Source organism: Phascolarctos cinereus, unplaced genomic scaffold (genome assembly GCF_003287225.1).
Source record: "Phascolarctos cinereus isolate Bilbo 61053 unplaced genomic scaffold, phaCin_HiC Scaffold_726;HRSCAF=1367, whole genome shotgun sequence".
Lineage (NCBI taxonomy): Eukaryota > Metazoa > Chordata > Mammalia > Diprotodontia > Phascolarctidae > Phascolarctos > Phascolarctos cinereus.
The window spans coordinates 79,932,135-79,960,087 of NW_027556098.1; the positions used below are offsets into that span (position 1 = coordinate 79,932,135).

Here is a 27,953-nt window from a genome sequence, read left to right on the forward strand (position 1 = left end):
CCTCACCAGGCCCGCCCGCCCCTGCCTCCACCCCTCTCCAGGGCCTCCGTGATCCGCCGCCCTTAGGGGGCCCAAGTTTGGCGTCGGGAAGTTTGAGAGGGCTGGGCCGGCGGCTCCACGTAGTCGCGTTTCTCTGGCTGCAGCAGTTGGGAGGCGGCGGACCGGCGGCACGATGTGGCGGGCAGCTATGCGGTAAGGCGTCCCCCGGAGCGCCGAGGAGTGGGCTGGTATGGGGCTCCCGGAGCTGCTCCAGGTGAGGGTGGGGGGGTCCGGGTGGGGCTCCAGCTCCCTCCTCCGCTCTCTACCTCCTCCCTTCCTCCCCTCCCCTCCAGGTCCCTCCTCTTTCCTCCTAATTCCCCCCCTTCTCCCTAGTCTTACCCCCTCTTCTCCTTCCCAACTTCTCCCCCCCCACTATTGTTTCTCTCTCCCATTCTCTCCCCAAATCCCCCATCTTCTCCCCCATCCTCTTCCTCACCCCCATCCTCTTCCTCACCCCCCCTTCCTCACCCCCAGCCTCTTCCTCATCCCCCTCCTCTTCTCTCCCTCCTCCCCTAGTCCCACCCTCTCTTTGCCAGTGCTCCCCGTGTGCCCCTCTAAGTAGCCCCTTTCCTGGGGGGGGGTTATCGTTGGTGGGGGCGCCTGCCGAGGCCGCCTGGGAGCCGCTGTCTGCTGCTGTTATTTAGCCGGGCCGGATTGACAGACAGCTGAGGTCGGACCGGCTTCCTGTAGTCTCGCAGCTCCTTTCCCGGGCCGGGGTTGGGGGAGCAGAGACGCCGGGCCGGGAACCGAGGCCGGGGATGTTCGCGCTGCGCCCTCGCCGGTCCTCGTGCTGCAGGGCGCGGGGGGGAGCCGCTGGCCTCCTGCCCCGGGTGTGGCCTTGTTGCTAGTTTCTGCTTCCACTAAGAAAACTGTGGCTGGAGGCTTGGGAATTTGATGCTCAAAACCGGGCAGCGCTTTGAAGGGAGGGAGGAGGGCATTTCCTGGAATGGTTTTATCCTTGGGCACAGGGTGTGATTGGAAACTCTGTTGCGAACCTTTCTCAAAAAGTGAGGATTTGGGTATATGTTGTCCAAAGGAGGGGCCTCTGCCAGGTGTCAGGCTAATTTGGGCTCAGCCTCATTCTTGGTACTGTAATCTAGTGAGTGAATGGCCCTAACGTGCCAAGAGCAAACAGCTTATCGTAATTGGAACACTTTTTTGGAGAAGTGACTCTGATGACTAATATTTGACAACTGTGGCTTTGTGTATACACGGAAGTGTGTGTGACTGAATAGTTGAAAGAGAGTTTTGCCTCCTGAGACACAACTCTGTGAAAAGATTAAAGACCTGGTCCATTCACTGGGGCGGGGGTGGGTTGTCGTCATCTCCAGTGCTCCTGGTCTATGTTTTGCCACTGGGCCCTGATGGCTCAGGAGGAGAAAATGAGGTTGGTGACTTTGCACAGTCCTCCCTCACATCCAGTACACTTGCAAGTCATGGCATCACCTTCCTGATGCCTTGGTACTCTTCGGGAATGAAGAACAAACAACAAACAGTAGTCACTCACTACCTCTGTACTCTCACTTTAGCTCAGTACCTCTGATTTGGGCAATTTACTTTCCTTTTCTGGGTCTCAGTTTCCTCATTTATGAATGAAAGCATTGGACTAGATGAGCTGTAAGATGCCTTTCAACTCTGTGATACTTTGAGGAGACGGAGAAAGCTTCCTACCTATCTAGTTTTCTTAAACTTTGTTTCCTTCCACACTCTGGATGATCTAGTTACACTGGCCTAGACACTCCCTCTCCCGTCTATCTCCATGCCTAGGTTATCCTGTATGCCTGGAAAGCTATGTCCTCTCACTTGTTCTTCTGTCTTCTTTCAAGACGACTCAAATTCCACCTTTTGCAAAGGACCTTTCCATGTCTCCCCAGCTGCTAATGGCCTTCCTCCTTCTTTCAGATTACTTTACATCTGCTTTGTATATATCTTGTATGTACATAGTTACTTTAGTTTTCTTACCCTTAGAATTAAGTTCCTCTTGACCAGAGCAAGGACTGTTTCCCCCCCCTTTCTTTGTATCCTCAGTTTCATTAGATGGAATGCCTGGTGCACAGTAAGCACTTAATAAATGCTTGTTGACTAACATTCTGTAGGTTACAATAAAAAGTCAACTTAAGGTGACAGGATGATTGAATACTCTGTTTACCACTGAAAGACTGCATTTAAATAAGATATTTAGTTTATGCAGATCTTTTTAAAGGTATCACATAGTTTGAATTACCACCCCATTGACTCCATACCAATTTTCTTTAGAATTTTTGGAGGCTGAACTGGTGAGGCAGTGTAGTGCAGTGGAAAGATCTCTGGTTCTGGAATAAATTAACCTGGATTCAAATGCTGCCTCTGACACTTAATCCCTGTTTTAGGCAAATCACTCAACCTTCCTGGGCCTTAGTTCCCTCATCTGTAAAAGTAAGGAGGTTAGTTAAGCTGGCCTCTGAGATCCCTTCCAGCTCTAGATTTATAACCAGAGGGATTCTGTGGTGTGTATTTCCTGAATTTTCTGAATAATTCAGGCAAAAGTTGTTTTATTACAGAAATATACACACGTATATAGTATTTTAGGCTTGAAAAGCATTTTTCCTCACAAGAACCATGAAGTGTTATTTTTATCCCCATTTTACAAAATCAGAAAACAAGCTCAGATAGTTTAAATGATATGTCAATGTTTAGATGGCTGTTAAATAATCCAGTTTTGGATTAGAACCTATAGCCTTACTCTAAATTAACCATTCTTTATGTTGTACCAAGATGCCTATTCCAGTGTCTGCTATAGTATCTGATTTGTCTGTACTAAAGACATGACAATAGATTTTTAGGGATAGGAAAAGTCTTTGGAAGTTGTCTAATCCCCTTGTTTTACAGAAGAGGAAATTGAGGCCAAGTGATTTACTCAAAGTCACATAACTAGTTAATGTCAGAGCCAATACTTGAACCCCATGTCTCTGATATAATCTATCTCTTTTCCCCCATACTATGGTAATAACATATTGTGGAAAGTAATATAATATCTTTTCTTAACTGTTGTTAGTAGATAGTATCTTCCCTAACATGCTACTCTGATGACTCATTATTGTAGAGAGGATCCTGGATTTTCATAGGATTTAGAGCCAGAAGGAGAACAACCCCAGTATTTTACATGAGAAAAGTGAGGCCCAGGGATGGTGTGTGATTTTTTTTTCTCTCTCAAGGTCATCCAGGTAGTCCTATACTACCTGAGCATTAAGGAGCTTATACCAAGCTGGAAAGGCTGTGACATTTTACCTCTCTTAGCCATAGACCAAGCCAGCCAAATTCAGAGAGGTTTTTCACCAGAGGACAAAACCAGGTGGTGAATTTCTTTGATTAAATTAATTCCTGCAGCCTATCTGCTAAGACATAGTGGGATTGTATGACATATATTGGTGGTGATATGGTACACTTGTTGGTAAAGATCACAGATCTTTATAATAGCAAGTAACAGTTTACTTAGTCTAAAAGTTAATTATTTATTGAGAATGCTAGGAATCTTTCTGAAGCTGTGTTGCATTTTTTGGGGGCAACTATGACACCATTTAATAAATTATTCTTTCACTTCATTCTTTTGACTTGAAAGAGGTGGTGTAGTAGGAAACACCCCTCCCCCTCCTGCAGTGGATTTGAAGTCAGAAAATCTGGCTTCAAATCCCAGTTCTGCTATGCTACAGGTATATGACCCTAGGTAAGTCACTTAACCAACGTCACTGGGATTCTGCATCCCTCCTTACCTTCCAGACTTCTCAATCCATGATCTTTGACTTAATGCTTTCAGATGTGCCTTTCTTTGTTTTCCTTTTTTAAAAATTTAGTTTTCAATGTTCACTTTTATAGGATTTTGAGTTCCAAAATCCCATCCCCACCCCAGACAGCATGCAATCTGATATAGGCTATACATGTACAGTCATATTAAACATACTTCCACATTAGTTATATTGTGAAAGAAGAATCAGAACAAAAGGAAAAAACCATGAGAAAGAGAAAAAAACAACCAAAAGAAAATAATATGCTTCGATTTGCATTTAGACTCCATAGTTTTTTCTGTAGATGTGGATAGCATTTTCCATTGTGAGTCTTTTGGAATTGTACTAGATCATTGTATTGCTGATAAGAGCTAAGTCTGTTAAAGTTGATCTTCACCCAATGTGGCTGTTACTGTGTACAATGTTCTCCTGGTTCTGCTCACTTTACTCAGCATCAGATATGCCTTTTGAGGGAGTGGCTTAAATACTGGGAAGATGTGGTCCAATAATGAAGAAAAATTAGCTTATCTACTAAGACCATCTCATCTAATGTGATCTAAACTCTACCAGATAGATTTAGTACTCATGGAACTGAGAAACTGGAGAGGGCAAGACCAAATATACAAACATTTATATGATAGGTCACAATTATCATTCATTCAACAAACCTAGTAGAGCTAATTGTGGAAGATATAGCTTCTGTTCTGTTTAGGAAGAAGGGTTCCTAACCTGAGGTTTGTGAACTAGCTCTTTAAAAAAATGTTTTGATAATTGTATTTCAATGTAATTGGTTTCTTTTGTAATCCTTTGGGGCAGCTAGGTGGCTAAGTGGATAATAAATGTCTGGTCTGAAGCCAGGAAAATACATCTTCCTGAGTTCAAATCTGGTCTCAGACACTTCCTAGTTGTGTGACCCTGGACAAGTCATTTAACCCTGTTTGCCTCAGTTCCTCATCTATAAATGAGCTGGAGAAGAAAATGGCAAACCACTCTAGTATCTTTGCCAAGAAAACCCCAAATAGGGTCACAGAAAATCAGACATGACTGAAAAACAACTGAACAACTTGTAATACTATGGATTTTATTTTGCACATTTAGAAACATCATCCTGAGAAGGGGTCCACAGGTTTCACCAAATTGTCAAAAGGCTTTATGACATACAAAATATTGAGAGTTCAGACTTTGGGAACTTATGGTCTAGCCGGGGAGGTGAGACAACAATAGAACAATACAAGATGGTATCTAATTAGTGTGATGCCAGAAGAATACTGGGATAGAAAGAAAAGATTCTTGTTTAGTAGTGGAGAAAGGGCTTCCCTGCATTTTAAGCTTAATTCTGAATTCAGTTTATTTTCACCTGCAGATTTCGTGCATTAAACAAGGGATGGCCAATTCTTGGCAGGTCACCTGGCCAAGAGACATTTAATAATAGAACCAAGGGAACCCTCAATATGGAAGGAGGTGAGTGGTGCTGGATGGACCTTTGGTGATGATGTGCCTAAAATGTCACTTCTACCTCTGATATGCCTCAATTATCTGAGTTAGAATTCTGTTGTACATCACTTGGCTTATCAAACATTTGTGTGAGTGTGTTAAAGACATTTTTGGTCAGTAAGAATTTATTAACTGCCTATTGTGTGCCAAGCATAAACCACTAGTGGCTTGACCTGCAGAGAGCTGTAGTTGCCCTGAGGGAAAGCTTCATTTGGGTTGTGAGGAATGCTATCATTCAGGCTCTTTGGAGCACTTTACTTGAGTGACGTCCACCTTCCGTGTTCTCTTGTTAGATGTGTGGGAACTGAAGGGGAAGCCTTGGAAAAAAGATACAGACTTGTGGCTAACAGGCTGGTCTTTCAGCTGTCTCAACTAAGATGTAAATAAATACATAAAAGATGCCCCAAAAGTCTTAGTGCAATTTTAAGGTATTAAAGGAAAGCTGTTATAAAGCCATTTAAGCTATTTAAAAGGAACAAAACAAAACTTAAAACTGTGCTGAGACTTTTTGGGACACCTCATATATTGAAATTAAAGTATATTATCTCTGTGTGTTTATATATATGTATTTATGTGTTATATTATATGTATGCATGTATGTGGGTAGCTAGGTGGTGCTGGATTTGAGAAGACTCATCTTCCTGAGTTCAAATCTGGCCTCAGACACTTACTAGATGTGTGACCCTGGGCTAGTCACTTAACCCTGTTTGTCTCAGTTTCCTCATCTATAAAATGAGCTGGAGAAGGAAATAGCAAATCTTTGCCAAGAAAACCCCAGATGGAGTCACAAAGAGTATGACATGACTGAGATGGCTGAACAACTATAAATATATGTGTATGTGTGTGTATACACAACTTACACACATAGATCTCAATATTTTTTAAACCAACTTTGTTCACTCAGTAACATCTTAGTAGTGAACATTTGTTGGCACTTTGCTTCCTTGCTTGTGGGCCTGTGATATAATAGATTAAGATGTGCAGTGGTGCAATGTGGAAAGAGCCTTGGACCTTGGTTCAAGCTCTGACTATGTCATTTATGTTCTGAGGCAACTTCCTTAATTTCTATGTGGCTCACTTTAATAATCTATCCATTGAGATAATCACCTTGTACTTTTGGGAAGAAATGTTTGGTAAGCTGTAAAGTACAATATGAATGCTTGTTATTGTCATCATTATTATTATTTCATGCTCATATTATAGTTGTTATTTAATTGTAGCTTACTTTTCTGGGTCTTTGTCTTTTCACGTGTTTCTCTTAGTTACTTGGATTAATTAGAGTAATTTTTTGATATTATTATAATTTGAAATCCTTATGACGTTAATTGGTGGTACCCCCTGAAATGTCCATGAAGTCTTTGGGTAGAATAATCACCTATGTTTTGTACCAAAAGTGAAAATTCATGTTAATCCAGGTACAAATGTCTTCAACCAAATTAAACTGAGGGAGCAAGGATTTTACTTTCATTCTAGTTCACAGTACTGACATATAGAGTGTGAAATACCATTAGAAAGTTAAATGACAAATCAACCCATTATTTGGAATTGTGTAATTTGATTATCTAACATACTTTTCCTCCATTCTTATAGCAGGCCCACCTATTGCTATGACTGATGGTATGTGATAATCTGTGTGAATGTTTTTTTTTTCACTTTCAGTTTTTAGCATTAATATTCTCTTGCTTTTTGTGATGGAGGTGGTGGTGGGGGATACTGAAATAAAATAATTTTAAAAAATTGCCTTGCCTTGCTTGAATTTTTTGGCTTTCTTGCTTAAGCTTGTTCAGCCTTGTTGCAAATCAGCTTGTTATTATACAGATTGGGATATTTTTGTGGATCAAATAATATTCTCTAAAACAGAACTTTTAATCCAATCCTTCAAGGATCCATGATTTCCCTGGCATATGTACTACCTTCACCAACACAAATTACAGCCATTCAGTAGCTTCATGGATAGCCTTCATGAACTGATGGGACTGAAGAATCCATTAACCTTTAGAAACCCTGGTAATGAGGCTTCTCTGAACTTAGCTGGGCTGGAACTTAAATTAAAAAAAAAAAGAGAATTAAACTGCTGCTGGGAATGCATTTGAAGTCTTTCTAGGTTGGCAGGACCTGCTAGAACAAGTATGACAGGCTTCAAGAATCCAGGGTGACGTTTATGCCACAGAGGGGCCCTGAGGTGACCTTGAAAGTTGGAAAATAGATAGTTTTATCTTTGCTATAATTTTGCCTTTGCAATAGGTGTTAGTTCTGTCCATAGTGTCCTATTGTAAGGGTTCCCATCATACAAAGGTATATTAGATGAATAGTCTAAATTGAACTATTATAATTGTATTATAATTAGAGGTAGCTAGATTGTGCAGTAGATAGAGCACTGGACCTGGAGTCAGGAACACCTGAGTTAAAATCTGGTCCTAGACACTTATTAGATGTGTGATCTCCGGTAAGTCACTTCATGTTTGTTTGCTTCAGTTTTCCTGTCTATAAAATGGGGATTAAAAAACACGTACCTTCCAGGGTTGTTATGAGGATCAAATGAGACAATGTTTGTAAAGTGCTTAGGACAGTGCCTGCTAGGCCCAATATAAATGTTAGCTATTATCATCATCATCATTATTATTAATGCAGTAGATAGAACACTGGAGTCAGGAAGACCTAGATTCAGATCTGGCCTCAGACTCTTCTCAGCTATATGACCTTGAACAAATCACTTAACCTTTCTCCTAAGTTTTCTCATCTATAAAATGGGGTTAATAATAGCACCTGACTTGCAAGAGTGTTGTAAAGATCAAATGAAATAATATTTGTAAAGTGCTTAGCATATAGTAGGTGCTGCATAAATGCTTATTTCCCTTCCCTATCCTGCTGTATTATATTTGTTTATATAAAGCCTAATGATTAACACACACATTCTTTTGGGTATTTCAGTTCTTGGGGGGTTTTGAAGATTCTAGACCTATTGTTTGACTTTAAATGGTAGCCTTAAAATTAATCTTGGTTCTTATTAATTTGGATCTCTGTCTTTACCATCTGCTAAGTGCATGACTCTTTTTGCGTGGAGCTTGAGCTTAATGGCTTAATCCTTTCATATTTTCCTAATTTACTTTTGTAAGTTTCACCAGCTGATCTTTATTTCTTTCAGTTCGGCATAAACTTCGGGAGATAGTAGGAATATCCAAACGCTGGAGGTATGTTCGTGATTACTGAGGCCTTGGTTGGTTGGGTTCCTGGTAGCATCAATGAACCTTGTACGAAGAAGAGAAGGAGGGTGTTCATGGCTTTTTTGTTCTAGGAAGAGATAGTGGGTTCAGCAGAGGCAGCATGCAGTGCTGTGGAAAGTGTGCTGTGCTGAGAGTCAGGAGAGGCCTACATTGGAATCTCATCTCTGACATATTCTTACTGTGGTGGTCAGTCATCAGCCATTCATTTAAGTATTTACAATGTGCCAGGCCTGGTGCTGAGCACTGGAATTACAAAGAAAGGCAAAACGTAGCTCAGGGAGCTCATATTCTGATGGGGGGGACATAACATGCAAATAGCCACGTATGTGTAAGTTATGTATTGTGTTAAAGGAGAGGTAATCTCTGAGGGCAGGTGCTAGGAAGGGAAGGGCTTTCTGCAGAACAAAGACTTTGAGCCAATTCTTGAAGGTAGCCAGAGAAACACAGAGGTGGAGGTGAAGAAGGTGAGCATTCCAGTCATAGGGGACAGGCAGTGAAAAGACAGGAAATGGAGTGTTGTGTTTGAGGAACAGCAAGAAGGCCATGTCACTGGATCATAGAGGGGAGTAAAGTGTAAAAAGACTGGAAATGTAGGAAGGGACTATGTTGTAAAAGGTCTTAAATCCCCAATGCAATATTTTATATTTGATCTTAGATATGAAAGCAAATCACTGGAATTTATTGAGTAGGAGGGGAGTAATAGCAATCAACTAATTAATCAATAAATGTTTATTAAGCATCTCTATTGAGGCATCTGGGCAGCTCAGTGGATAGAGCCCTGGGCCTGGAGTTAGGAAGACCTGAGTTCAAAACTGGCCTGAAGACACTTAATAGCTATGTGACTGTGGGCAAGTCACTTGTTCACTCTGTTTGCCTTAGTCTACTGAAGAAGGAAATGGTAAACTACTCCAGTATCTTTGCCAAGAAAACTTCATGGACGAGCGTAGATGTGCTGTGGTCCATGGGGTCATGAAGAGTCGGACATGACTGAATGACAACATGTACCTAAAGCCCTGGGGTTAACAAAGAAAAGCAAAGAACAGCAAAGAACAGTTCCTGTCCTTAAGGAGTTTATAATCTAACGGGAGAGATGAGATGCAAACAAATATTTACAAAGCAAGCTATATTCAAGATAAATAGATAATTAATGGAGGGAAGGTCTTGAAATTAAGAGGGTTGGGGAAGGCTTTTGGTAGCAGAATGGAGGATGGCCTGGAGTGCGGAGAGACTTGAGGCAGGGAGGCCAACCAGAAGGTGACCATTGACAGTCATGTAAAGTGAGAATGATAATCCCTGTAACATTATCAAAGAGTTAGCATGGCCTACTGGCTGGAGGGCTGACATTGGAGTCAGGAAGGCCCATATTTAAGTTCTGTCTCTGACACAAACAAGCATGTGACAAGCTATCAAGTGTCTTTGACTCTCAGTGCCCCAGACAAGATTATGAGTTAGTGATACGAATTAGTGGAGAGAGTTTCCATACCAGGAGTTCCCTATGTGTGTGACATCAGATCAGGACTAAAAAAGGTACTGCTACCACTTATATGACAAGGTTGTGGCAAGACTGTAAACTGTGGAAGAGTGGAAAGAACACTGGAGGACCTGACCTCTTACTACCTGTGTGACCCTGGAAAAATTCTTTAGACCTGCAGTCAGCTCACTTGTCAAATGAAGGGGTTGAGCCAGATTTCTGAGGTTCCTTCCAGGTTCAGTTGTTATGATTCTGTATAAATCTTAAAGTGCTATGTAAATGCTGTGTTCTTCCCGGGGAAACTGACTCCTTACATGCACACACTTAGTCATTGATAATTAACCGTCTTCACTTGTTAATTCACATTCCAGGTGATCTCTTTTTGTGACCTTGCCCTCTCATTGATTTGTTTTCTTACCTGTAAAATGAATATCATCGTACTTGCCCTTCCTCATTTTGAGGCTAACATGAGAAAATGCTCTGAGTTTCCCTATCTATAAAGTGGAGCTAATACCATCTGCCCTATAGGGTTGTTGTGAGGATCAAATTAATTAACACGTAAAGCACTTTGCAGACCATAAAGTGCTATGTAAATGCTAGCTGCTGTTATTATTATTGTTATGATGGTGATCTATACATACTAGATACATGACCACAGGGCAAGTCACTCAACCTTTCTGAGCCTGTTTTCTGACCTGTAAAATGGGAATAATAATCCTTTCATTTCTTTCTTTATGGGTGAGAGGCGAGAAATTGTGAGTAAAGCACTTTGTAAACCTTAAAGTGCTCTATATGTGTCAGATATTATTCATGGCTAGAGTAGCTATTTAGTCATCCCATTTGTATGAAACTCTTTCTCTTATTTCCTTTTATTTTTTAAAGTACTTTAAAGATATTTTAGCATACTTTAAGGTAAAGTATTAACTTTAAAGTGCTTTTAACTAATTGTCTTAGGATCTTTTCCTAGAGCGGCTCTATTTTTTTTCCTCATAGGGTGGGGTGGTGGGGGACTGGTGGAGGAGGGAAGACTGGGAAAGGAGGGGGCATAAGAAACAGGGCACCTTAGTACAAAGGACAATGGGGAACCTGGTTTGCAAGGGTGGGTTGACAATAGTCCTGATTCTATGTAATGGGCATCTTGCTTCTTTCTTCCCAGTGACCATGTGAAAGTTATGGAGGAGAGAAAGTTACTTCATGCTCTATTGCCTAAGAGCCAGAAGGAGTTACCTCCAAGGAGGATGAAAGACAGTTATACTGAAGTCATTTTGCCTTTAGGAACTCAGCCTATGTTACGGGAGAAATATTTGACCGTATACAATTGTGTAAGGTAACAGGGTTGGTTTTCATCTATGGTTTAAATTTTAAAAGGAAATGAATGCACTGTGGTTTCCACTTGTTAAATCCTACTTTCCTTTATTTCACAGATTTGGCAGAATTCTTGAGGATCTTGACAGCTTAGGAGGTACTAAAGCATGCCAGCATTTGTGTACAATTGTAATTATCACTGTTTGGCTAGAATCAGGGAACTCTGTGGTTAAAGGAACCATCAGAAGTTATGTAATCCATTTTCCCTTCCTTCATATGATCCACCCTATGTATGTGACTATACAGGGTGAGGAGAGACTCAAGGCAAGGAGACCATTGATGAGTTGACCACCCACTGTATTGAAAAGTTTGTTCTTAAATATTATTCCCTAATTTAGACTTCCGCTGTTGACCCTTAAATGCCTCAAATATTTATTAAGTCTGTGTACAGTATTGTGCTAAGTCCTGAGAGAGGAATAGAGTAAATAAGATACAATCCTTAGTTTCAAGAAGCTTAGGGTCTAGTCCTAATATATGGGATGTTCCAAAAGTTGCTGTTGTTATTATTAGTAGTAGTAATAATTATCATAAAATTAAATTATTATTTGAAGCTATTAAGGCTTAAAACTGCATTAAGATTTGGAGGGACACCCTTGAGAATTTGAAAACCATTTTTGATGTAACCCAGGCTTCCTTTCCTTAAACCAGACAAGCCAGTTTCTTTTTAGTCTTTCTTCATTGGCATTACAGTCCTGATATATCCGACTTTTATCAAAGGTCTAGATTTTAGTATCTTGGCAGTTTTATTTAAGTTAATTGAATTCTTTGAAATCAGTAATTTGTGTTTTATATATTTTATTTTAAAAATGCTGTTTGTTGTGCCTCGGAAAAATGTCTGTAAGATGAACATGCTGGGCTAATGAAGCTTTATCAGCTTTCTGCAAATTAGTAGATTTTTCCTGTATTGACGCTTCTGTTTTTAAACCAAACATTTCTTGAATTAAAATCTGCTTGTCTTTGTTAGTCTTAGCATGTTTGTCTTAGCATGCAAAAACAGTATTTGAGCCTTACAAAGTAATACTTTGTACTTATGTCTACCCTTTTGTTGCCAAGGCTGATTTAAACACATGTACATTCTAGTACCACCAGATGTTGGTAAAAACTTAGGAGGAGATTGGCAGTTGAATCAATCAACCAGTTTGTTAAGGTGAAAATAGAATATTAACAGAGTCTAGCAAGTGGTTCATCAGCAGTTGTGATTATATACAGACTGAAGGGTTGGATGGGAACTAAGCAGCTCTGTTTAATATTTTTCGTAGAGGAGGTGCTTGATAAATGTTTGCCGAATGAACTAAGAATGAAATGCTAAAAGAACAAAGAGAGGTATTAGAAGAGCTAACATTGGACAGCACTATAAAATCAAAGCATGTACATTATTCACATGAAACACTGAAGAAAAGTTGAAAAAGATGCAAATTTTGAGGTCATTTTTCATAAAGTCATGAATCAGAGTTGAGAGGCACCTTAGAAGTTACGTGATCCAACCCATACCTAACGATATCTCTCACAAGTGGTCTTGAAACTTCCATTGGAAGATACTCTACTCCCTTCAAGTCCTAAATTGTATGAACAATGCCAAACAAAGCCATTTGTTGCTGCACTAGAGCCCTTCATCTAGAATGATGTTAATCCATTAGTCACTTCTGAGTCTCATGCTTCAACCAGTTTGACATCTACCAAATTATTCTCATTAGTGCCTCTCACCAATCCTGTGGTGCCTCTCCCATTTTTCATAATTTTTTAGATTTTACTGACAGTGATCCACCTGTCTTATTAGCAAGTTCTTTAACTTTGATGCAATTTGTCTGGGACTAAGAACTTTATTGAAGGTAATTCTCTTCCCATTTTCTCACTTTATCATTTCCCTGTTGGCAATTTTTGTTCTGTGGTTTTTCAACTGAAGGTCGTTCTTTTTGGTAGAAAAAACAAAAGTAAAACAAAATCGAGTAGTTCTGTCTTCCCTTAGTTTTCTGCTATTATCTGATTCATTCCCAATAGTGATCTGAGCTTTTCTTTAATTTGACTTAATTATGCAAACATTTATTAACCTTAATCTTAATTAATTTTAATTTTAGTGCTTTCCTTCTGAGACTCCCCAATTTATCCTGTATATATCTTGTTTGTACATAGTTCTTTGCATGTAGTGTTTATCATTAAATTGTGAACCTCTGGAGAGCAAGGACCTAGAATTTAGCACAATCCCTGGCACATAGTTGACTGACTGACTTATTGATCATTGTGTTAGAAACTGAGGACACAGTAACAAAAATGAAAAACAGTGTGTAACTGCAAGGTGCTTACTTATATTCTGCTAGGGCGTAAAACATGTACACATATATCTATAATTATGTGTAGTTATAGATACACAGATATGTCTCTACATAGACTATATATATATCAAAACATCAATACACATGTCTGTTTCTATGTGTCTATGCACATACATATACATATGTATACACACATATATACATGTATACATGCACATACATATATGCGTATGTGTGTATACACACACACATATGTATGTAATATATACATATATAAAATTAGGTGAGAAAGGAGAAAATGCTAATAGTCGGAATTGGAATCACTCTGATAGTCACTGATCTGAGCCTTACAGGAAGCTGAGAATTATAAGAGGCTAGTTCTTTTCCTCTGATACAATTTGACAAACTATATTCCGCATATGGGAAACAGCCTGTGCAAAGGCACATAAATGGGAGATAGAACAGCAACTAGGCTATGTCTGGAACATAGAACATGTGCAGAAGATTGATGTGAACTATCTGGAAAGTTCACTCAGAGCCACATGGTAGGGGGCTTTCAATGTCAGCCTGAGTAGCTTGTGTTTTATCCTACAGGTAATAGGGAATCACTGAAGATATTTGACTAGAGGAATAAAATGGTTAGACTTATATTTTGGGAAGATTACTTTGGCAACTATGTGGGAGGTAGATTGGAGATAGGATTGGAAACAGGAAGATCTAGTAAGAGACTATTGGGATAATCTAGGTGAGAGGTGATAAGGGTCTGAGCACGGTTGGTGGCTGTGAGTAGAGAGGAGAGGACAGAGGAAAGAGATGTTATAGAAGTAGAAGTGGTAAATCTTGGCAGCTAATTGGATGTAGGAGATGAGGGAGAGAGAAGAGAGTCAAAGATGAAGCTCAGGTTGTGAACCTGACTTACTGACTGGTAGTGTCCTCTGTATTTTTCTTTTACCTTGGTCTTTTCTCAAAAGCTTCAGCCCATTTTGTACTTTGATGTTCCTGACATTCTTTTTGTTGTTGTTGTTGTTCTTGGCATTCTAAGAGAATGTTTTTGTATTCATCCTCAGTTGTGCCCTCATGTGAATTTTTGTATGTCTTTAAAAAATCTGAGTTGATAGTTGAGTTCACTGTGTATCCTTGCTACGTCTTCCTTTCTCTTCTAAAGTCTTTATGTTCTTTTGTCGGCATTGTTGGAAATATTACCTCAGTTCCAGAGGTCCTGATTTTCTTTTCTAGAATATCATAATGCTAGAGCAGTTTTCTAGATTCCTTCCAAGAGTCTTGTTCATTCTTAGACAAATAACCAGAAGTGAGTTGTCACTGTCAGGTTTAATGGGCCTTGGAGGTTCTTGGTCATATCCCACGTATGTTCCTTCCCAAATGTTTGTATCTGGTATTTATTTAAGTGCATGATGTTTGGCTCTGCCCTCAAAGGACATACAGTGGTACTGTTGGCATCCTATATTCAACAGACAAAATTGGAAACCAGGTCAGAGGGGACCAATGAAAGATTTGGAGATAATAATCATAGATAACATGCATAGATAAGTGTATTTACTGGCCTCAGTTGTGAATGGCAGGAAAGAAAGTAGTTGGTTAAAAGTCAGGGTTTTTTGTTTGATTTTTAGAAAGTGGAAGATCAGTTCCTGCTTAAAAGGAAGATGAGAATCAGAAGATTCAGGCTATGGGTAGGGGGTTGCCCAGGTGAGTGGGATACAGTATTATTGCAGACAGGGTGAGAGGGCTTAAGCTGGGGAAGATAGGCGTAAGGATTTGTGTCTTAGAGAACAAGAGACAGATCTGGATCAGGGAGTTACTTCATGGGCCAGTACCTGAGAACAAGGAGCAAAAGAGATGTCTCACTTTGAAAATATCAGCTCCTTTAATTTTCAAAACTTTATAAAATAACAGCAACATAATAGGTTGGAAAGAAGATTGGACTGGAAACCATGAATCCATGGTTCAAGGATTTTGCCGCTACCTATATATGTGACTGTGGACAAGGCCCTTCCACTCTCCCAGCCTTTCTTTCCTTACCGGTGAAACAAGATAGTTGAACCAACCTTCTCTTTCAGTCAAAACAGCCTATGATTCTAAGATGAGATGAGCACCTTCCATAAAGTAGTGGGAGATGAGGGCCCAGAACTTCACAAGATGTTATCTAGTGTTTATATGTTGTGAGTAAGAGAGCTGAATATTGAGAAATACTTGTGCTCTTCCTATCACTGACAAACTCTCTCATTTCTCCTTAGTTCTTATTTGCTATACTCACACCAAAATAGATTCTGGCAAGATGTCACCTTTCTCTATCGTGACAGCCTTGGTTGACAAAATTGGTAAGTGATGTCATCAGTCTGTGCTTCAATTGAATTCAATTTCAGTATTATTGAAATATTCAATAGATGTTGCTTGATTTCAGCAAAAATAATTTCCTTTCATATGGAATTCTATTATATTTCAGTTTCTTCCTAACTTATTAATAGATCATTTTCAAGATACGATTAGCTCTTCATGTCTGGCTATTTGGAATTGACTTAAAATTTCATTGTGTCAGTTTTCTAGAAGTTAGTGCCTCAGTCTGTCTTTCCAGAGCCCTTGGCCTAGATCTGGTACCAAGATGAGATCAGGTGAAGAGAGCAATAGCAAAGCAAAGCTTCTCTAGTTGTCTTCTTCATCAGTTAGTTACCTGAGTTATATAGAAACTCTCCTAAGAGATGTATGCTTTTTAAAAAGAAACTTTTTATGAGAAACCTGAGCATAAAAAAGCAGTCTTCGGTTTGGAAGACTTTAGAGGTTGTCTAGTTCAATCTCTTGCTCCATACAGGAATCCCTGCTATAGTGTCCATGATGCTTGGTAAATGAAGATAACACTAAATACCAAACACCAAACCACCCAGTTTGTGCTTGCACATACTCAGTGAAGGCAGGCTTACTATCTAACGAGGTAATTCACTCCATTTGTACATAGCAGGTGGCACGGTGGCACGGTGGATTAAGTGCTGGTCCTGGATTCAGGAAGACCTGCATTTAAATCCTTCTAGACACTTACTAGATAATGTGACCCTGGGCAAGTCACTTAACCTGTGCCTCAGTTTCTTTATCAGTAAAATGGGGATAATAAGAGTATCTATCTTTCAGGGTTGTTGGGAGGGTAAAATGAGATAATATTTGTAAAGCACTTCGCAAACTTTAAGGCATGATATAAATGCTAGCTATTATCCATATTATTCTTTGTTTTTTTAAAAAAAGATTTTCCTTAGACAGCTTGGTGTAGTGGAAAGAACTCTGGACTTGGAATCAGGCAGCCCAGATTCAAATCATGGCTCTGACACTTATTAGCTGCATGACTTTGGGCAAGTCACATCATTTCTCTTAATTCCTCATCTGTAATAATTCTTGCACTATCCCCCTCCTAGGGCTGTTAGGATGAAAGCATTCTGTAAACCTTAAGGCATTCTATGAGTTGTCATAGATTCTTTTCATACTATGATGGATCAGTGATTTCATAGGAACTTAACTGGGCCAGATTGTAAAACCCTTCCAAGCCTTCTCATCTTGGATGGCTCTTATCCATGTCATAACATAATAATATATTATTATACTGAGTCAAATGCTGCCTCTCACTGGTGTATAATATTCCCTATAAAATATTTAGAGCTCTTGAAGACATAGGCCTCTCACATAAATGAGGGCAATTAACTTAAATTGAAACCAAGTATGAACTAGGAGAAGTAGAAGTGGGTTCTTTTAAACACATGTGCCTCTGCATTTTTCTGCCCAATAGAGTAGGGATTCTTAAACTGGGGTAGATTTCAGGGAAATCCATGAATTAGATAGGGAAAAAAGTGATATCTTTCTTTTTACTAATCTTTGGTTTCATAATCCCATGTATTTTATTTTGTGCATCTAAAGACATCAGTTTGAGAAGGGGTCCTTAAAGGAATTTCATCAAGGGGTCCCATGAAAAAAAGGTTAAGAATTCCTGCTCTAGAGAGTGTAAGGGGAAAGCAGTAGGGAAGCCTTGTTGCTAGGAAAAAGACTTATCCTTCCCAGTTCCTATACTGAGTTTGTAACGTACTTTTTTTGGAGACCTTGCCCAGGCTTCTTTCTCCTCCAAGGATAAGCCAGATAGGAGGACAGCTATGTAGCCTCTATTCAATTCACTTTGTAACAAGTATTTGTTAAGCACTATTAGATCTAAATTTAACGGCTTTACTTCCTTCCTCACCTTATTCCCTAAACATTCCATCTAGCAATCCAACTTCAGAGTAGGGAAAAGGGGTCTGGGACCTATTCAGTCAAGTTTCTCTGTGTATTTTTTCAGACTTATGTAAGAAGGTCATAAGTCCAGAAAATGATATTAAGTTCATTGGACATGTGAGTTGGGTCGGAAAGACATCGATGGAAGTCAAGATGCAAATGTGTCAGGTGAGTGAGTAGCTGCTTTGTTTCTGAATGCCTGGTTTATGTGAATCTGGTAAAAGGAGGGGGATGGGTGGACTGTATGACCTCTGAGGTTGTTTAGTGCCTTTTCACCCTTTTGAAATCACAGACAGCAGCTTCTTGTTAAAACATTTTTCTAGTTTTGCTTGAAGAATTACACAAAACCGAAATGTACTAAGAATAAATAGAAATAGCCACGTGTACAGTAATAATTACAGTTGACGTATATATGGTATGTTAAGGTTGATAAAAGGCTTTAAATATGTTACCTCATTTAATCCTGACATAGCCACCAGTCTTACCTCTCCAACTTCATTTGACCCTAAATGTGAATACCAGTATGATAGAGTGGAAAGAGTATTGAACTTGGAGTAAGAGTGTAGATGTTTGAAGCCCGGCTCAGGCAGACTTGTTTTTTAGGCTGTATCACATGCACATTATTGCCCACTATCTTCCTTTTAAGATTTAAAATAATTATGTTCTTTTTAAAATTGGTGTTGCTGTGGTCTGCTGTATCTCTCTACATGGTAAAGTGTGCAAGCATTTGGTGACTGATGTGGATTCTTAGGCTTTTTTAGTTTCTTCATTTTGGCAATTTAGCAGTTTTTATGTAGTGCCTTTTGGTTTACAAAGCACTGTGAATATGTTTATCTTTTTAAATACAATTGATTTACATAAATTAAACTTTCTTAGGAGCTGGTAAAGGAGCATAAGATCATAGATTTAGAGTTGGAAGGGATTTCTGAAGCCATTGGGTCCAAATCTCTTATTTTATACATGAAGAAATTTAGGCCTAGAAAGGCTAAGTGAGTTGTCTAGGGTCATGTAGCTAATAAATATCTGAGGCAGATTTTGAATTTGGATTTTCTTGACTCCAAGTCCAGCATTTTATCCATTGTACTACCTAGCTGGTGATAGTCTATGTCAGTATTTACTTTTTATCTTTTCCATTTTTCATTGTCACCAACTTTTTAGATAAGTCTCAATAAAGACAGTAAAAGACTCAACTTCATAAGGTTTATCTGGCCATGGGCCTGTGGGAGTTTATTGGTAAGATTAATTTAACCTTTGCGAAAAAATTTGGAGCATTGTATGTGAGAGTTTATTTTTGTGTTATTGTTTTTTTTTTTTTGGATGGAACCTGTGATTTTGCTGGTATAGAGAATTTCCCGTGAGGAAACTCTGCCCACTGATGAATTTTAATACCTGGTATGTAATTTATAATTTCAGAGAGTTGCCTGGTGCACTGAAAGGTTAAAGGACTTGCTAGGGTCTCTTAGCCAGTATGTGCCAGAGGCAGTACTGGAATTCAGGTCTTTCTGACTCTAGGGCTCTCTATCCATTATCTCCTGTTGTCTGCCAGCACGTCAGAGTCAGATGAGTAAATAAGGGTGACGTAGATGTTCAGAGTTATTTTCACATGATTATTTCTTAATGCCATAGTACTTGTTTAGAATTGTGGTGTTATTTATAGTCAATATCTGTTCTACCTGAACTCTGTCCTTTTTTATTTTAGTTATATGATACAGTTTACCATCCTGTGTTGAATGCAACATTTGTAATGGTGGCTCGTGATCCTGAAAACAAAGGGTAATTATTGATTTAGAACTCTGGAACTGTGCAATATGTCCCCAGTGTTTTCTATTTTTATTCCAAATTCTAAATTGTATTTCCAAGTTAATTGACTTAATTATTTCTAGTGGAATTGACTAAGTTAATTTAGTTGGTTAAGAAAAAGTTAGATTCTATAATCTCCTTACTTATACACTCTTCCTGCTCCTTCCTCCTTAAATTCACTTTAGACATATTTTGGCTGTTCTCAAATTCACATTTGAGAATATTTGTTACCAGTATTTTGTTCACAGCAGTAGAGTGAACCACAAATCAAATTTGAGTTCTATCTTGACATCCTTTAGTTGTGTACTAGCTTTGAACAAAATCAGTTAAATTCTTTAAAAAAATTACTGTTGAATAGACAAATAGATACCAAATACCATGTGACTAAGTTAAAGCAGAACCCTTACTTTATCCAACTAACATACATAGTCTAGGATAATTAATCCATATATTTTCAAAGATGTGTGCTACCTATACCAGACTTTTAAAGCATGTCATATTTGGTTGAAAGGCAGTGTGGTCTAGTGTAGCAATTCTCAGACTTTTTGGTCTCAGGTCTCCTTTACAAGACTCGAAAATGGTTAAAGACCCCAAAGTTGTTTTTCAGTCATGTCTGAGTCTTCATGATCCCATTTGGGGTTTTCTTGGCAAAGATACTGAAGTGGTTTGCCATTTCCTTTTCTAGCCCATTTTATAGATGAAGAAACTGAGACAGACACAGTGAAGTGACTTGCTCAGGATCACACAGCTAGTAAGTGTCTGAGGCCAGATTTGAACTCGGGTCTTCCTGACTCTAGGCCCAGTGGTCTATCCAATGCGCCACTTAGCTGCCTCTGAGGACCCTAAAGAGCTTATTGTTTATGTGTATGTGTATATATGTATATTATGTATATATATGTATATGTGTATATACATATATACACACATATATCCACATTGGCATTTGCCATATTAGAAATTAAAGATGAGAAGTAATTAAATATTAATTCATAACAAATAAGCTTATTAAATATTAATATAAATGACAGTTTTATGAAAAATAACTTTTATTTTCCAAAACAAAAATTAGTGAGAAGAGTGGCATTGCTTTACATATTTTTGCAATTACTTTAATGCTTGGCTTACTAGAAGACAGCTTGATTCTCCTATATGCTTCTCTATCCAATCTATTGTGATATGTTGTTTTTTGTTGAAGTATATGAAGAAAATTTGGCTACACACCTATGTAATTGGAAAAGGCAAGGGTATTTTAATAAGAAAATGATAATTTAGTACTATTATGAAAATGGTTTTGACCATGAGGACCCTCTGAAAAGGTCTCAGTGATCCTCAGTGAGGACCACACTTTGAGAAGTGTGGGCCTCGTGGACAGCAAGTGTTTCAGAGACATGGAGACATGGGGCCAAACCCTGACCCTGACCTGTGTAGTAAATGGACAAGTCACTTCTAATCTCTTAGTACTTTAGGCAACTTTCTCAGTGTATAAATAGCAGAAAAGTGGTAGAAGGGGTTTTTTCACCTGGGAGTGCATTGTACTAGTGAGATCCCAAGTTTAGTCCCTGTCCCTGTCCATATTTGATTACTTCCAAATGACCCCTTCCAGACCAGACTTGCCTTTTCCTCAGTCCCCATTTCCATTTTAGCAGAAGGGAGATCTAGATTCAGATTCTGCCTCTGACTATTTTTGGGGTCGTAAGGAAGTCATATGACTTTGGCAGTTCTTTAAAACTACAAGAAAGAGCAAGTTGAAAATCTGAATCAGTGAATTCTGTGGCAGAGCAGCTCTTCATACTGTTGAAATCACAGTCATCAAATTGCTTGTTATTTGGTGTTGATATTCGGATTTTTTGGTAAGATTGTCAAAATATATAATATTGCTTATATAATTAACTAAATCTATAATAAATGTGTATAAATGCTTAAAAATAAATGTGTATGTAAATACTCAAAATGCCCTTGATTGCTTCAGGGAGAGAACTTACCTTAGTTTCATTTTTACACCTTTTAGCTTTTTATTGTCTAAGTGCTTGTGCCTTTGACAAAATGAAGAATCTTTTTTTTTTTTGGTGAGGCAGTTGGGGGTAAGTGACTTGCCCACAGTCACACAGCTAGTGAGTGTTATGTGTCTGAGGCTGGATTTGAACTCAGATCCTCCTGACTCCAGGGCTGGTGCTCTATCAACTGCACCACCTCGCTGCCCCCAAAGAATCTTTTTTTTAATATGAATAAGCACACCTCAAGATACAACTAACACCTGTATCATAAGACCTTCAAAAGTTTGTTCCATTCTGTCAGCCACACAGAGAAAAAGATAGAAGACTTGGAAAACTGAAAGGACAATTATATGATCTCAGCTTTCACTAAATAATACCATATTTTGATATGCAGACATATACGCACATATATTTATTATATATGTATATCTGTATGTATATGTATAAATATGAGTGTATTTTTTTTCTCTCCTCCTCAGGCCAGCTTTTATAAATCCGCTAGTCCTTGAAAGTCCAGAGGAAGAGGAACTCTTCAAGCAAGGAGAATGTATGCCAATTTGTATATAATAGCCTAAGAAAACATACTAAATTGAATCCTGGGGAGGTTTTAAGATTATTACAGGAAATATGTGCTAATCAAATGTTCCCTTCATATGGGATATTGCTAATTTTTCAGGTTTGCTTTTTAGAAGCCTCCAGAAGCCTCACCCATTTTGACCAGGGACTTGGATTGGATTGTAAACTGTAAACCAAACCAGAATGAACAGTATTAATTTGCTGAATCCCAAATTCAAATGCTAATACATTTTTACTGATTCGTAAACTAAACCAAAATCTTTCCCCCCAAGGACTACTTAATGTGTTCTAATAAATTCATCAAACTTATTGAATGACTTTTGAGATGTAAGGCATGAAAGGCAGCAAAATATGAGTACAACACACAACCCCTGCCTTCTAGGAGACCAAGGCTAGTGGGTGGGAGAGGGATGGGGTGGGGATCATGGAGTGGGGTAGAGGTTGGGAGATAGGGAAAGAACAACAATGATACAAACAACACAAAACAGAATATGGCAACCTATGAGAGGTACTAAGAGCTTTGGGCTGTTGGAGGTAAGAGAGTTCATTTCTGGCTGGGAGAAGCTGAGAAGGCTACTTAGAAGAGGTGGTATTTGAACTGGGCCCCTTTTGCATGAAATTGCCCACATAATGCTTTTGACTGAATGAAGCATTCCTGTACTTCATGTGAAAGTATTCTTTGGCAGGGAGAAAATAATTCAGTTTATTTTACTATAAAGAATTAATAAATCAAGGGCAGCTAGGTGGCAAAGTGGATAGAGCACTGGTCCTAGAGTCAGGAGAACCTGAGTTCAAATCTGGCCTCAGACATTTACTAGCTGTGTGATCCTGGGCAAGTCACTTAACCCTGATTGCCTCCTTAAAAAAAACAAAAAAGGATAATTCAACTTTTAAAATAAAGTCTATCCTCTATGCTTCCTTAAACTACCAGTCTAGAATATAACAAAAATATCAGTGCTGCTGAACCTGTATTTCATTTGGATCCAGTTATTACTCTCGACACTACATAATGCTGTAAGGATGTAGACATTTAGAGAGACAAGATTATATTAGTTGCAAGTGATTGAAAGAGTATAGTATAGATTTCTTAGATACTGCTTGTTACTCTAATTGTGGTGCATTATGAGCTTTTTGAATTTCCCTTTTCTAGTGAATAAGGGGAAGAGGATTGCCTCCACCACTGCATCCTTATTGAAGATGGCTCCCACTGCAGAAGAAAGGCTTGCAGTTCATAACATGTTCCTTAGTACGCTGGACCCAAGGCAAGTTGGGGCAGACAACTTGAAGAGAGGGAGAGTATCTGTTGAATATGAACTTTTTGATGAGCTAAGTTGAATGTATTTCAAATTGGCATACATATTTCATTTTATTTTTATTTATTTTTTTATTTAGTATTTTGCTTTCCCCTTACATGTAAAAATAGCTTCTAACATTTGTTTTTAAAACCTTGAGTTCCAAATTCTCTGCCTTCCTCCCCGCCCTAGGCCTTGATAAGGCAAGCATTTCAATATAGGTTATACATGTGTTGTCATGCAAAACACATTCAGAATAGTCATGTTGTGAAAGAAAACATAGACTAAAAACAAAACAAAACTCCTCAAGAAAAGTGAAGTAAAAAAAAGTATGCTTCAGTCTGTATTCAGACACCATCAGTTCTTTCTCTGGGGATGGGTAGCATTTTTCATCATAAGTCCTTTGGAGTTGTCTTGGATCATTTTATTGCTGAGAATAGCTAAGTCATTCATATCTGATCATCACATAATATTGCTGTTACTTTGCACACAGTACATTTCACTTTGCATCAGCCCATGCAAGTCTTTTCAGGATTTTCTCAGAGCATCCTGCTCATCGTTTCTTATGGTACAATATTATTCCATCATAATCACATGGTACAACTTGTTCAGCCATTCCCCAACTGATGAACATCCTCTTAATTTCCAACCCTTTACTCCAGAAAAGGGCTGCTGAAAATACTTTTTTATAGGTCCTTTTTTTTAAATCTCTTTTGGGATATATAACTATATGAGTGAGTGAATGAGTGTGTGTGTTTAAATGTAACAAGGACACAAAATTCTGACAATGTTTTCCCCTTCCTTAAAAACATTCACCATTGTTGCTTACCTCCGTAAGTTTTGGGAATCACTGATGGCGCTTCTTTTTCAACCAAAAATGTGAAGTGGAAGATATTGGTAGCCTCTTTTTTTTGTTCTGTTTTCACATTTGTCAACCTTAGAACTAAATGATTTATTGTATTGATCTAAGGATGCTTCCTTAAAGTGAGTTCTCTGAAAGGAAAAAAAAAACCTGCCAGGGCATAGGTCAAAAAATAACACTTAGCTTTATGTTTTATATACCACAGATAGGTTTTGCACGAGGCAGAATTTGTAAAAAATAAATAAATAAACCTATGCAACCTGTATTTGGAAAAATAAGGCAATTTTCTTATTCCTTGATTGTGCCATAAGTAGCTTAATGATGTTTGTGTCTTAATAAAATTCTTATAATAAAATAATTGAACAAATCTTAATTTGCACAGGACTATAAGTTTTCAAAGTCGAGTTTTACCTCCAGATTCAGTGTGGATGGAAGATACAAAATTGAAGAGCCTGCACATATGCCAGCCTGAGGTATTGTAATTGTTTTGGTCTGTGCTTGTATGTTAGAGAGGAAGAAGAACAGTAAAGAAATAGAATGCCTGCTGGTGAGTTATTCACATGAGAATCCTTCTTAAGGCTTGATTTCTTCTGTTTCCTTAGTATAGTTCTTTCTTTATGTGTTACATATAATTTTGTGTATTTTAAACATAGGAACGGAACATTTTCAATAGAATCTTTGGAGGTTTCCTTATGAGAAAAGCATTTGAACTTGGTTGGGCTACTGCTTGTCACTTTGCGTAAGTTGTGATGTATACATTGATAGTAATTCTAAATATTTTGATGAGGTCTAGATGTGCTTTTCCTAAAAATAATGAGAGGTTACTAGTTTACATGCTTGAATTGAATTTTCATTTAAGAAAAGTATCTCTCTTAATCCTCAAATTTTACACCTGCTGAGAGAAGGGTGCTTTTTGACTTGGGTCTGGTGTCAGAGTGGCTCCTCTTGTCTTTCCAACATGATAATAATTTCTTTCTTTTTTTAAAATTGATTTTTGTTTCCTATTTTGTCTAGTTGGTATAAGAAAGAAAGAATGAACAAAAAAGCATTTATTAAATGCTTTCTATGTACTAGGCACTGTGCTAAGGTCTGGAAATACAAATACAAAAGCAAAGACAGTCCTTGCCTTGGAAGAGCTTACATTCTAATAGGGAAACCAACATACGTAGGAAAGTTGTGGCTTGAGGCGAGGTACTTTGCTCCTAAAAGCTATGGGAATGGTGAGTGGGGCCTTATGGGAGTAGAATAATGGAAGAGTTGATTTTGATCATGATTTCAGAATTGGAGAGTAGGGGAGGCTGAGTTGGAAGGGGTACACTTTAGAATGCAAGTTATTTGGTGAGACTATCAAGATGACTTGGCATTAAGGAATGAAGTGAAGCATTTACTGGGGATTTCCTGAAATAATAGTCCTGGAAAGGTCATCACAATCAAGACTGTGGTGGTCCCAGTACAAAAGAGAAATAGAAATACTCTTTACTCTGTGTAGACCCTTGAAACACAATTCTCTCTTCCATCAATAGTGGTTCCAGACCTTTTCTGGTTGCTGTAGATGATATCATGTTTCAGAGGCCTGTTGAAATTGGATCACTGCTATTCTTTGCTTCCCAGGTAAGTGTGAAATGAGAAATTAAATAATGTTTTCTTTGTTTATTTTGGCAGTAAAGAAAGAGAAGATATGTTTCTATATCTTAGAGTTATTTTTTCTCTTATAATTGTCTTTTTTTCTAATTCTTAGTAATGTGGTTGACTAAATTCCTCTTTCTTTTTAAAAATATTCTCAGGTTTGTTTTACTGAAAAGAATCACATTCAAGTTAGAGTACACAGTGAAGTAAGTGTCCCTGGCACTAAAGAGCACAAGACTACCAATGTCTTCCATTTCACATTTTTGGTTGAAAAAGAAGTGCCAGCAGTGATTCCCAAAACTTATGGAGGTAAGCAACAATGATGGATATTTTTAAGGAAGGGGAAAACATTGTTGGAATTTTGTGTCCTTTTTACTTGTTATATTTAAATACACACACACACACACACACACACACACACACACACAAACTCTCACTCACATAGCTCTCTCTGTTCTGATTCCTGGACACAGTATTTTGTATAGTAAATTCTTAGGATCCCTACTTCTCAGCTCCCAGTTTGGGCTTGAGAGCCCCTGTCAAAAAAGACATGTGAGCAGTTGCATTAGCATATGCCCTTTCCTGCTATTGTTTTTCACCTTTGTTTTCATATTGTCTTCATTTTCCTTTCCCTCCCTACTTTCCAGTGTAAGTCATCTTTTCTAACACAGAAGTAAAATAAAAGTAGTTTCTAAAATTAACACATGAAACACATGAACGCAGGTCTGGTGGTATATGTCGTTTTTCATTTTTTGGTATATAGTCTCCTAGTTCTGCAAAGAAAGAGGGGAAGTATATTGCCTGTTGCTTGTGAATAGCTTCTGCAGTCTATGAGGACCCATAGGAGACACTCATTCCTACTATTAGTTGATTGGTGGTAGCAACCAGAGCCTGTTCCACAGTCAACACCTCTAGCCTGTGAGCAAAAGAGTGGGAATCTTCTTATACCACTCTTTAAAGTCTCCTAACCTTCCATATAGCAAATGATCAAGGAGCTTATATTTGATCAGGGGAAGAGAACATATTTATATTATTAGCTATTATTATTATTTCCCCTTCATTTCATACTTATGAGTTGGGTGACAAATTGGAGATAGGTATAATCCAGGTGATTCTTCCATCTAGCAAATGATTGTCAGAGAAGCCTCTTAGAAAATTTTGGTGGCATATCACTGTCATTGGTTCACTTGTTTTCCATTATCTACTCATGTCCTGATTTTCTGAGATGTGGTAAGTTTCTCAAGTAGCAATCTTTCGTTTCAGATTCCATGTTATATTTGGATGGTCAGCGACATTTCATGGGCACAATGCATGAAAAAGCTGGTGGAACAGCTATTATCCAGTGACACCCTAAAAAAATGCTACCTTTTGGAAACTGAGGATGAGAGAACATATGGTATTTAAGAAGGGTAGGAAAAGAATTATACTAAATGCTAAAAAAGCATTCTTGTCTTCATGGAGAAGGATCGCACCTGTCAAACTGCCAGAGAGAGTTTTTGATAAAAAAAAACCCCAACAAACTCTTAAAATAATTTAAATTGTGTTCATAACCTAATTTAGTACTATATTGCTTCCATTTTCTTCTCTGCCAAAGAAGCAGGACAAGTTGGTTTTTCTAAACATTTGTGACACATTATTTTGCTGCACATGTCTTACATATCAACATTAAAGATTCACTGTATCATTTTACCATTTCTTAAACCTTTGTTGCATTGTCCCTGCTTTTTATCTAAAAGTCTGGTGGGGTTTTGTTCTTCTTCAGTTCTGCTCCCACCCCAGGCAGCTTGGCACAGTGCTGGATTTGGAGTTAGCCTCAGACTTTTATCAGTTGTGTGATTCTGGGCAAGTGACTTAACCTTTCTGTGGCTCAGTTTCCTTATTTGTAAAATGGGGATAATAACAGCACCTACCTCAGGATT

The 27,953-nt window shown here is 38.3% G+C and overlaps 1 protein-coding gene across 3 annotated transcripts; it reads left to right on the forward strand.

The window, feature by feature from the left end:
- ACOT9 (acyl-CoA thioesterase 9) lies at positions 1-27,735 on the forward strand. 3 transcript variants are annotated; one of them, XM_020989891.2, is made up of 16 exons: positions 1-253; positions 5,164-5,261; positions 6,885-6,911; positions 8,440-8,485; positions 11,146-11,316; positions 11,414-11,451; positions 15,877-15,960; positions 17,949-18,052; positions 19,584-19,657; positions 22,158-22,225; positions 23,405-23,516; positions 24,791-24,881; positions 25,062-25,147; positions 25,932-26,019; positions 26,193-26,343; positions 27,298-27,735. In XM_020989891.2, exons 2-16 carry the CDS (start codon positions 5,252-5,254, stop codon positions 27,378-27,380), a joined length of 1,233 nt encoding a protein of 410 aa, XP_020845550.1. In that variant the 5' UTR covers positions 1-253; positions 5,164-5,251; the 3' UTR covers positions 27,381-27,735. The 3 variants fall into 3 exon arrangements, with proteins under 3 accessions (XP_020845550.1, XP_020845548.1, XP_020845549.1); XM_020989889.2 differs by having other exon boundaries at positions 78-192; XM_020989890.2 differs by lacking the exon at positions 6,885-6,911 and having other exon boundaries at positions 78-192.
- The last annotated feature ends 218 nt before the right edge of the window (positions 27,736-27,953 follow it).